We start from the raw sequence: 12157 nt of genomic DNA, 5'->3' as shown, positions 1-12157 counted from the left end.
CTCTCTGTGGAAAGGCTTAATCATCTTAGGTACACCCTGCCTAACATGTGAACGTAATATTCTTCTGCCTTCTGCATTTCTGTACATTCAGTTATTTATTGTACAAATACTTACTGTACACTATGTGCTATAAACTGTGGAAGATCCTATAATACCACAGGATCAGAATCGGATCCTTTGACCCTGTTTCTCCATGGACCTCTCTTAGGACATTTGATGTTGCTAAGTGGCATTGAATTTTCATCTACAGTGACGATTTCATTCACTGCTTTCTTTTCAAATATATTACAAAAGTTTTCCATATTATTTCTGGCCCACGTGATTGAAATAGCCTTTCAGCCACCCCCTTGTTTCTAATCCTTCTCCTCAAATCCATCCTGCAAATCTCTCTAGTTCAGTGACTCAGTATTCCCCTGCCTTACACCTGAGTCTCTGAAGGTTCCTGTAGTTGATGGTAGCTGTTACTTTGTAGTTTTGGGGGAGGGGGAGCACTCTAGACATCTGAAACTTCAGGAAGACTTAAAAGGTAGGAACTTTCCCCAGCTACTTCATTGCCAGTCTATCTTGTGAGCTTTCTCCTGGGAGATTTGAAAAAAAAAAAAAAAAAAATTGCTGGCCTCACCTAGACCGACTAAAGTGTTCTTTAAGAGTGGCCCTGGGTTTAAGTTTCTTATAAAAGTGCCCCAGGTGATTCTAATGTGAAACCAAAGTTGAGAACCACTGTCTTAGATTTGTGGTTCTCAAAAAGTGGTCTCTGCACCAGCAACATCAACATTAACTAGGAATTTGTTAGAAATACACATTCTTGCGGCCTAATGCAGACCTAATGAATCATAAACTCCGAGGGTGGGACCTATCACATTGTGATTTCATAAGCTCTCCAGTGATTTTTGAACATTGATGTTAGAGAAACACTTTACTAGATGAATCGTAGTTCCCTTCTAGATCTCAAAACTAGTGTCTGGCTAGTGATCATTTAAGTGCTTGAGAAATGCTAAGTAATTATCATCAGTTTTCTGAAGAGTGGTTCAGGGGGTTATTTATAATAGTATAAAGCAAAGGAGCAAATTAATCCTGGATACTAATGCATCGTTTCTCAGAGAGAGAACTCAAAGAGCTCGGTGCTTTGTGACCATCTAGAGGGGTGGGATGGGGAGGGTGAGAGAGAGACACAAGAGGGAGGCGATATGGGGATATATGTATATGTATAGCTGATTCACTTTGTTATAAAGCAGAAACTAAGACACCATTGTAAAGCAATTATACTCCAATAAAGATGTTAAACAAACAAAAAAAAGAAAGACAAAAAAAAATTGCAGGTAGATATATGTTAGACCCAAGAAACATCTTTTTTTTTCAATACATTTGTTTATTTTTATTTATTTATTTTTGGCTGCATTGGGTCTTCGTTGCTGCATGTGGGCTTTCTCTAGTTGCGGAGAGTAGGGAGGGGCTACTCTTTGTTGTGGTGCGCGGGCTTCTCATTGCAGTGGCTTCTCTTGTTGCAGAGCACAGGCTCTAGGCATGCGGGTGACAGTAGTTGTGGCAGGCGGGCTCAGTAGTTGTGGCTTGTGGGCTCTAGAGCACACGCTCAGTAGTCGTGGTGCACGGGCTTAGTCACTCTGCGGCATGTGGGATCTTCCCGGACCAGGGCTCGAACCTGTGTCCTCTACATTGGCAGGTGGATTCTTAACCACTGCACCACCAGGGAAGCCCAGACCCAAGAAACATCTTGATGAGAAGTAGGACTAAGCATTTTGAAAGGATGTAAGGCGATTTTAGAATCAATTTTCAGTGAGAGTAGTATAGAGGAACCCCATTCTGTATTGTTTGGCTGTGTCCCTGCCTGGGGCCAGAGACAGAGAGCTTTGAAGTAGCATCCAGTTCTCATCATACAATGCCTCTAAATACCATCTGATCATCATTTGTTTATTTTTTCACTGGTTGTTTTGGAAATGCTTTCAAAGTAAAACAAGGACTAGTGGGAAGTAAAGACTGGCTAACTTGAGTGTTGTTGTTCCAGTCTTAGAGACTTTGGGGTGAGATTGTCAGATGAATTCATGTGCTTTGAAAAGCTTTTATGATTTTTTAACAAGGTTTAAAAGCTAAAGGAATGGGATTAGGACCATAAAATCCTTTACTTTTAACATTGTTTCTTTGAACTGATTTAGTGCATTTGTATATTAGAAATAGAGATCTGATTTGGATTGGATCCTCATTGTTTGCAAAAATATGGTCTGGAAAAAATTTCCTGGACACACAAACAGTATTACATTTTGTGACGACAAAGGACAGCTATGCTCTAACTCTCCAGTTAAGCACTTCAATTAGATAAATTAACATCATTTAACGTATAGGAATGCTTGAGACTTTTCATACATCATTAAATCCAGATGCTATATATTTATATAAAGTCTTAAATCGTTCAGTGGAAAATGTTCAGTAGAAAGTCTAGCTGAGAAAGCGGATTATATAGTATGTAAACGGAGACAATGCGAAAAGCTATATCCTTTGTATCCTTGTCTTTCAAAGATTAAAATGGAACCCAGTTATAATGCAGATGTTGGGGTAAATTGATGTCTTAGTCCCTTCAGGCTGCTATAGCAAACTACCACAGACTGGATGACTTAAACAACAAACATTTATTTCTCACAGTTTCTGGAGTCTGGGAAGTCTAAGATCGTGGCACCAGCAGATTCAGTGTCTGATGAGAACTCACTTCCTAGTTCATAGATGGCCACGTTCTTACTGTTTCCTCACATAGTGGAAGGGGCAGGAGAGCTCTCTGGGGTTCCCTTTATAAGGGCACTAATCCCATTCACGAGAGCTCCACCCTCATGACCTAATCACCTCCCAAGGCCCCACCTCCTCATACTATCACATTGAGGGATTAGGATTTCAAAATATGTATTTTTCAGGGACAGAAACATTCAGTCCATTGCAGTTAGGGGAGGGAGTTAAATATTCAACTTTTTTTTTAGCTTTTGAAATAACTCAGACTGGCTTAATTGGATTAAATGGCCTGGACAGTGTGGTCTGGTGTGGACCAGGCCTGAGATTTTAGCCTGAGGACCTGGGTTCTAGTTGTTACTATTTCTTGCCAGTTTCGTCACCTTGGACGAGATAACTCCTTTGGGCCTGCCTTATTTTCCATGTTTATAAAATGTGAAGAATAATATTTATCTTAATGGTTTGTTGTAGGTATGAAACAAATTAATGTAAATGAAAGTGCTTTGAAAGTAGGAAAACAGATATTAGATTATTAATAACAGATTTTTATTCTCTTATTGACGAGGAACTCATGAAAGGAAATCTGAATTAGATGATTAGAGGAAAAGTTTATAATTCTTAAAGAGATGAACAGGAAAAATTCTTTACAAATAATTCTCAGTTAGAGTAAATATGGCAGGGCTTCCCTGGTGGTGCAGTGGTTAAGAATCCACCTGCCAATGCAGGGGACATGAGTTCAAGCCCTGGTCCAGGAAGATCCCACCTGCTGTGGAGCAGCTAAGCCCATGCACCACAACTACTGAGCCAGTGCTCTAGAGCCCATGAGCCACAACTGTTGAGCCCACGTGCCACAACTACTGAAGCCCACACACCTAGAGCCCGTGCTGCACAACAGGAGAAGCCCCCGCAATACAATGAAGAGTAGGCCCTGCTCGCCGCAGCCAGAGAAAAGCCCACACGCAGCAACGAAGACCCAACGCAGCCAAATAAAAAATAATAATAATAATAAGTAAATAAATAAATAAAATAAAAATAAGAAAAAGAATAAATATGGCGAACTTGTAGTAAGTTGTGGTTCACTAACAGGTTAGTTATAGTAGTTTCTCATTCTGATTATTTTAAAATATTACTGTAGTTGAAAGTTTGTGACTCTTCTTTCTTTTTGTGCTTAAAATAGAAAATATATTTGCAATATCTAAAGGACACTGTATTGTGCAGGAAGTATCATGACAGCTGGGTAGCATTCTGGAGTTATGCAATAAATTCTTTCCTGGCACATTACAGATGCAATGCAGTGGAAGAATATGTAAAATGTTTCACAGATCAAATGTCTTTATTGTGCTTAACTACACATAAATGCAGTTGTGTATCGTATGTTGTCAGTCTTTTAAAAATGAATTGTGAATAAGAAACTCGTATTCCAGTGGTGCTAAGTATGAATTAATACATGCTGAGTTGTGACACACACACTAACTGTGCTTTCTGGCCTGCAAAATAATTTGATCTTCAGTAGTAATTATAAAGAAGGCTTTACACATGGATTGGTAAATCCAAAGTAAATTTCAGACATGCTAACTCTTTGATCTTTGAAAATGACAAGGTTGCAAGAGTATTGCGAAAAATACCTTAAATACAATTTGGGGTCAATACTCTGAGCAGGATTTTGAGTACTTAATAAACCAAAAAAGGATTGTATCTTCCAGGCAAATATATAAACCTTCTCAACAAGTTTTCAGAGGATACATAGGCACTAAAAAATGCAATTTTCACACCCAACTAAAAAAAATTTTGTGTGTTTTAGAATGTTCTCACATTTCAAACTAATCAGTATATATGTAATTTAAGCTATTGCAAATGATTGAAGTAGATGCTAAAAATGACTTTTATTAACCTATAAGGTAAGAAACAAAAACCAATAGGTTTTAATATAAAGGGTAGCTACATTTAATAATGTCATAATTTCAGAGAATTTCAGTCATATTTCTGAGCTGTGTCTTAAAAAGTTATTGACTTGTAACTATATTTAATGAATCAGTAGGCTAAATTTTAAGAGCACTGATTCTCATTTGGATAGATGTATGATAAAGTGCAGAAATTATATGGTTTGACAGGCCATCTGATGAATGCAAATAAGACCAACTGTGTAGGAGGATTGAATGAGCGAAATTAGCATATGGAGACTGCTTGGAAGAAGCTAAGTGTTCATCCAAGTGTTGTAGATACAGCATTTTAAAATATGTTAACATCTAAATTTCTGTAGAAACTTCTCTGTAAGTTAAGGAAGTTCAGAGGCTGAGTGCAATCTGGTATGTGGATGGGGTCTTATATAAATAGCTTTGCCAGAATGTCTCCCAGAGTGAAAAGTAAACTGGTCTATGAAAATCCACTTGCCATGTAATGTCTTATGATGGAGAGGGTCTCTAACGACAGTATCTCCAATTTTGTTTGTTTGGATGACCACAGCTATTTCAAGATATCTATACTTTCTCACAGAATGAAGACAATCACAGAGATGGTGTGTCTAAGAAATTTCAAAAGGTGTAGGCCTCCTGACTGAAGGACAGTCAACTTATTGGATTCATTTTTTTTATTATAGTAAGTATTAATATTTAAAGTATATTGTTTTGGCCAATGTTGACTTGTGCTCTTTGTTGAATAAATATTTTCTGTCTGTCAAATACCCTATTGTTAGAGCTGTTTGTGTTTACATTTTTCTATAATTTCAGTTGTGTATCTGAAATGAATATAACTCCCAGCATCTTTGAGGGGACAAATAATGCCATAGACTTGAGCTGGCAGAGCCCTTAGAGATGATCTCATTCACTTTCTTTATCCATTACAAGAAATTCCTTTGCAACATCCTTGATGGATGGTCATCTTATTCAGCTCAGCCCTGGTAGGAGAAGGGCCTGAACTATTTCACAGAACTATTTCTATGGATGTTCCACTACAAATTAAATCAAAATGTCACTTTCTAAAATGTGCACCCACCTAATTCTGCCTCTGGAGCAAATCCACTTATTCTTTAATCCAAGAGGTAGTCCTGCAAAAATGTAAAGATAAATTCTCAGGTTCCCCTAGTCATCTTTTATCTCAGCTGAATATCATAAGTTACCTGTGTTCCTCCATAGGAAATGGTTCGTAGACAAGTAGCTCCTGATTATTTTGTTGCCCAATTAGTCTTTAACCTATGACTGAATGTTGGGTTCCAGGTGTGATCTTACCGGGCAGACACAGAAGGACTGTTGCCCCTTTATCTGGGTTCATGATTTAATATGGCCACAGATTATAGTCATATTATGGCTATATTTAGCATAAAGATAGCATATAGCTATATTTTGCATAATAGCTATGACACAGTTAGCTTAATGCGTGCATTCATGTCAACTAAAATCCTTAGGTATTTTTCACATGTTCATCCAGCAATGTTTTCTGCCCTCCTTTCCTCCCATCATGTTGATGGTATTTTGGGGTCTAAGCCCAGATTTTCTATCTGTCACATATAATCCTCTTGTTTTTGGTTTTTGTCTTGTCTTGACACACAGTTATGATTAACTGCAGTGGATTGAAGCTGAAGGGGAGGAGTTGAGAGTTAGAAATAGACCCACTAAACTAGAGTAAGGGAGGGAAGCCCTGGAAAATTATTTAATCAAGCCATAGGTCCTAAGAGGAAGTTGAATCCATATAGTATGATCATGGTCAGAGAGGATGCAGGTGGAAAGTGGTGCTCCAGGCTAGTAGTTAAAATCAAGGATCCTGGGATGCCTTAGCAAGGGGGAGAGCAGGAAGGTATAGGGTTCAGGGTCAGATGGTCAGGAATATGTTAGGGCTGACCAGCAAAAGAAAAGACACTTATTCATAGGTATCAGAGCCTCTGTAATGGGATTCTAGGGTTCAAGTCAGGATACCAGTCCCTTGAAGGAAGACTAATGAGAGCAAAACAGTTTTTCTTGGGGGTGCTACCAGTACTAGGGTATCTAGAGAGAGAAACTCAGACCCAGGAAAGATGATAAGACTTAAGACTCAAAAAAGTGCAAGAGAAGTCTGTGGATGAAGGTTGCAGCTGAACCACCAGCAAAGATGACCATGCTACTGTGATTTTTTTTAACCAGAATTGTTATAAATCCAAATATTTCCTTTTATCTGTCTTACTCTGTGCCATCTTATAGGTGGTCTGGATTTTACTAGTTAACAATTTTTTAAACGATTTAGGTAAGGCTAAATACTATATAAATCATTTCTGTAAAGAGCATTGTCTGAATACTTTAAATATGAAAATGCAAAATCCACCTTGTTTTTCTGAAGGCAAAAATAATAATAGCATGTGCCCTTAATCATTTATACTATTAGTACTTTGCCATCAAAACATTAAACATGAGAGAGAGTCCCTTCCACAGTGTTGCAACTGGGGCTTCCTTCCCCATCCATTTTTTAAGCCATTACCATTTTGTGCCAGCTTTTAAATATTCTAAGTTGGATGCGAACGTAAGTTACAAAGCAGGAGCTTGGGGGGAAAGGAGATAATGTATTAAATCACAATTTGTTCTGAACATAGAATTGGTACATCCCTCTAATCCTAAGGGATAATTTTATAAAGCAGTGCTTGCTCAAAGGAAGTTCCTTGTCACGGTTGAAACAAAACTCTTAGGCTGTAACCGATGCTTCAGACTTGGGAGTGGAATGTGAAAAAGAGCTTATTCAGACCATTTGGAAGGTACAAAATGTGGCTGTTAGAAATTAGCATAAGAACAAGTTTTCCTAATGTTGATTGAAGAAAATTCGGCTTCTGGTTTTTAGTAGCTTAGCATGAAGTGAAGATGCAGGAGGAAACTAGATAGTTGCTTCACGTCCTGCACCAAATAAATACCTTTACAGATCCAATCTGGCTGTCACCAAATGGTCTCTCATCTAAGGGACTTTACAGTGTTCAGTTGGCATAGCCTAAGGTTTCGAATGAAACCAGGAAACTTTGATACCTTTTGATCATCAGCCCTGCTTCCCAGGTTTTGTCCCTGAGCTAAATCCTACTTGGTTATGTACAAGCCTTAGAGTTTAAGCTTATTTGGGGTACTTGCTTCAGTGGTTTTTCTTTTATTTTCCTCTTCCAGTTTCTGTCCTCCTACAAGGGAAAGTCATGATTACACTAACAGAGCTAAAATGTTTAGCAGACGCCCAGTCGTCTTATCACATCCTAAAACCGTGGTGGGACGTCTTTTGGTATTACATCACCCTGATCATGCTGCTGGTGGCCGTGCTGGCTGGAGCCCTCCAGCTCACACAGAGCAGGGTTCTGTGCTGTCTTCCATGTAAGGTGGAATTCGACAATCACTGCGCCGTGCCTTGGGACATCTTGAAAGCCAGCGTGAACACATCCTCCGATCCCGGGACGCCGCTTCCGCTCCCCCTCAGAATCCAGAATGACCTCCACCGACAGCAGTACTCCTACATCGACGCCGTCTGTTATGAGAAGCAGCTCCACTGGTTCGCAAAGTTCTTTCCCTACCTGGTGCTCTTGCACACGCTCATCTTTGCAGCCTGCAGCAACTTTTGGCTGCACTACCCCAGTACCAGTTCCAGGCTTGAGCATTTTGTGGCCATCCTTCACAAGTGCTTCGATTCTCCATGGACCACCCGTGCCCTGTCAGAGACGGTGGCTGAGCAGTCAGTGAGGCCCCTGACACTCTCCAAGTCCAAGGTTTTGCTTTCTTCCTCAGGGTGCTCAGCTGATGTTGATTCCAACAAGCAGTCATTGCCCTACCCACAGCCTGGCTTAGAGTCAGCTGGCATAGAAAGCCCAACTTCTAGCGTCCTGGACAAGAAGGAGGGCGAACAGGCCAAAGCCATCTTTGAAAAAGTGAAAAGGTTCCGCATGCACGTGGAACAGAAGGATATCATTTATAGAGTGTATCTGAAGCAGATAATAGTCAAAGTCATTTTGTTTGTCCTCATCATAACTTATGTTCCGTATTTTTTAACCTACATTACTCTTGAAATTGACTGTTTAGTGGATGTGCAGGCTTTTACTGGATATAAGCGCTACCAGTGTGTCTACTCCTTGGCAGAAATATTTAAGGTCCTGGCTTCATTTTATGTCATCTTGGTTATACTTTATGGTCTTACCTCCTCCTACAGCTTGTGGTGGATGCTGCGGAGTTCTCTGAAGCAATATTCTTTTGAGGCGCTGAGAGAAAAAAGCAACTACAGTGACATCCCGGATGTCAAGAATGACTTCGCCTTCATTCTCCATCTGGCTGATCAGTATGATCCTCTTTACTCCAAACGCTTCTCCATATTCCTGTCGGAGGTCAGTGAGAACAAACTGAAACAGATCAACCTCAACAACGAATGGACGGTCGAGAAACTGAAAAGTAAGCTTGTGAAAAATTCCCAGGACAAGATAGAGCTGCATCTTTTCATGCTAAACGGTCTTCCAGACAATGTCTTTGAGCTGACAGAAATTGAAGTGCTAAGCCTGGAGCTGATCCCTGAGGTCAAGCTGCCTTCTGCAGTCTCGCAGCTGGTCAACCTCAAGGAGCTCCACGTGTACCATTCGTCTCTGGTGGTCGACCATCCTGCCCTGGCCTTTCTAGAGGAGAATTTAAAAATCCTCCGCCTGAAATTTACTGAAATGGGGAAAATTCCACGCTGGGTATTTCATCTGAAGAATCTCAAGGAACTTTACCTGTCAGGCTGTGTTCTACCTGAGCAGGTGAGTACAATGCAGTTGGAGGGCTTTCAGGACTTGAAAAACCTGAGGACCCTCTACTTGAAGAGCAGCATCTCCCGGATCCCACAAGTCATTACAGACCTCCTGCCTTCGCTGCAGAAGTTGTCCCTTGATAACGAGGGGAGCAAGCTGGTTGTACTGAACAACTTGAAAAAGATGGTCAATCTGAAAAGCCTGGAGCTGATCAGCTGCGACCTGGAACGCATTCCGCACTCCATTTTCAGTCTGAACAATTTGCATGAGTTAAACCTCAAAGAAAATAACCTTAAAACTGTGGAAGAGATCATTAGCTTTCAGCATCTCCAGAATCTTTCCTGCTTAAAGTTGTGGCACAATAACATAGCTTATATTCCGGCCCAGATTGGGGCATTATCTAATCTAGAGCAGCTCTCTTTGGACCATAATAACATTGAGAATCTGCCCCTGCAGCTTTTCCTATGCACCAAACTACATTATTTGGATCTAAGCTATAACCACCTGACCTTCATTCCAGAAGAAATCCAGTATCTGAGTAATTTGCAGTACTTTGCTGTGAACAACAACAACGTAAGTAAATCCATTCTACCCTTTATTTGGCCAGTCATTTGAGCATCTGCTATTGCAGTGCGTGATGTAGTTAAAGATAATGGACTTAAGTCACACTAAGCATCCTGAGCTCGGCCTGACTACCGCTTCTAGACATGTGACCATGGACAAATTATCAAAACACTGAGCATCAGTTTTTCATCTAATTTACAAGTTGTCATGGAGATTTTATGAAAAAATATATAAGCATTTGGCACAGTTCATGGCACATAGTAGGTGCTCAGCAAGTGTTCTCTTTATCCTCTTTCTCTGTTTTTTACATAAACGTTACAATTGAAGTGTTTTAAACTAATTAATTAGTTATGGCAGGGCTTGCTTTCATTTTGGAAAAGTCTTAAGTATTTAGAAAGTTTCATAAAACTTTTCAGCTTTCCAAATCTGTCATAGGAGAACTTTTTGTTAAAAATACTGTGATCATGAATTATTCATAAGTCTTTTTTGTGATACAGTTAGAAAGACTTGAAATCTCCATGCATGTCTAGAAAGACAATTCAAAATGAAAGGCCTGGTTCTATAATGCAACACTAGGGCTCCTTAGAAGCTTTTTCCAGCATCTGTGCTTTAAAAATGAACCGTAATTTGCAACAATAAAGCCAAGTTAAGGAAAACTTAACTTTGCTGAAGCAAGAAAAAACAAAATAAATGAGTAGTTTCCTAGGTTAAAATGTGAAGGAGGAGGAAAAAGGCAAAAATCAGGCTTGCTGAAAGGGCAAGAGAATGATGGTAATATCCATATGGGAAGAAGAAAAAAAACCTGTCAGAAATCAGGTCTGCCAAAAGATGAAAGTGATCCTCCTCTAGTTAAAAATGGGAACTATTTTCTTCTGCTCTACCCAAAAAGGTACTATCTCCTGGACTTTTTATAATTCATATTTCATGCTAAATATAGCTACAAGCATGGTGTTGGCTAGTAAACATATTAATCACCAGACAGTATTTTCAGAAACCATGGATTGTTAGAAAAATACCAGAGAGTTGGGGAATGAGGCAAAATTCATACTGACTTGTAGAATTCTGTGACTTTACTCATATGTAAAAGGATAGAACCCATTATACAGTAAACAAAACATCTTCATGTCTTAAAGGATTATAAGGTTTGAAAACTCCTTTAAGGTTGATCTAGATTAGCAGTTTACATCAGAATTACCTGAAGGGCCTGTTAAAACACAGATTGCTGAGCCCCACTCCAGAGTTCTGATTCAGTAAGTTGGTCTGCAGTTTGCAGTTCTAAAAATCTCAGGTGAAGTTGGTGCTGCGGGTCTGGTGACCATACTTTGAAAACTACAGGCCTAGAGATTTATCATGTGTCGTTTAATTATGCAGTTGATTAATATTAGTATTTTGGTTACACTTTTTCTGTTGTTAAACCTATCATAAAAAGTATAAATAATTCTTTTGAAAGGCATTGGTTTCACCAAGTTGTTGTACAGTTAAATCACTCCATAAATTTTTTTTTCTTCCAGTGTGAACAGATTAACATGCTTTTATTAAGCAATCTCTGAATATATGTAGGAAGAATAATACCCCAAGACCCTTCAGTTGTGCTGCTTAGGGTTACTCCATGAGGGAACAACCCATTCTTTTTTTTTATTTGAGTATAATTGCTTTACAATGGTGTGTTAGTTTCTTCTTTATAACAAAGTGAATCAGTTATACATACACATATATCTCAATATCTCCTCCCTCTTGTGTCTCCCTCCCTCCCACCCTCCCTGTCCCACCCCCTAGGTGGTCACAAAGCACCGAGCTGATCTCCCTGTGCCATGTGGCTGCTTCCCACTAGCTATCTGTTTTACATTTGGTAGTGTATATATGTCCATGCCACTCTCTCACTTGGTCCCAGCTTACCCTTCCCACTCCCTGTGTCCTCAAGTCCTATTCTCTACATCTGCGTCTTTATTCCTGTCCTGCCCCTAGGTTCGTCAGAACCTTTTTTTTTTTTTTTTTTTTTAGATTCCATATATATGTGTTAGCATACGGTATTTGTTTTCCTCTTTCTGACTTACTTCAGTCTGTATGACAGACTCTAGGTCCACCCACCTCACTACAAATAACTCAATTTCATTTCTTTTTATGGCTGAGTGATATTCCATTGTATATATGTGCCACATCTTC

The 12157-nt window shown here is 39.5% G+C and overlaps 1 protein-coding gene across 3 annotated transcripts in view; it reads left to right on the top strand.

Annotated features, from left to right (window-relative positions):
• LRRC8B (leucine rich repeat containing 8 VRAC subunit B) overlaps positions 1-12157 on the top strand; it is a 56293-nt gene that overhangs the window by 15970 nt on the left and 28166 nt on the right. For 2 of the 3 annotated variants that reach the window (XR_008617209.1, XM_055084482.1), the window contains exons 3-4: positions 5224-5325; positions 7839-10003. Coding sequence is in view for 2 of the 3 variants with exons in the window: in XM_055084482.1 (XP_054940457.1) it covers positions 7865-10003 (2139 nt within the window). In the remaining variant the exon portion in view is untranslated. The remainder of the gene's footprint in view (positions 1-5223; positions 5326-7838; positions 10004-12157) is intronic. The other variant, XM_024119866.3, reaches the window with a different exon arrangement.

The sequence above is a fragment of the Physeter macrocephalus genome, chromosome 4 (genome assembly GCF_002837175.3).
Source record: "Physeter macrocephalus isolate SW-GA chromosome 4, ASM283717v5, whole genome shotgun sequence".
In the NCBI taxonomy this organism is placed as follows: Eukaryota; Metazoa; Chordata; class Mammalia; order Artiodactyla; family Physeteridae; genus Physeter; species Physeter macrocephalus.
This window is presented reverse-complemented; position numbering and strand designations above follow the sequence as displayed.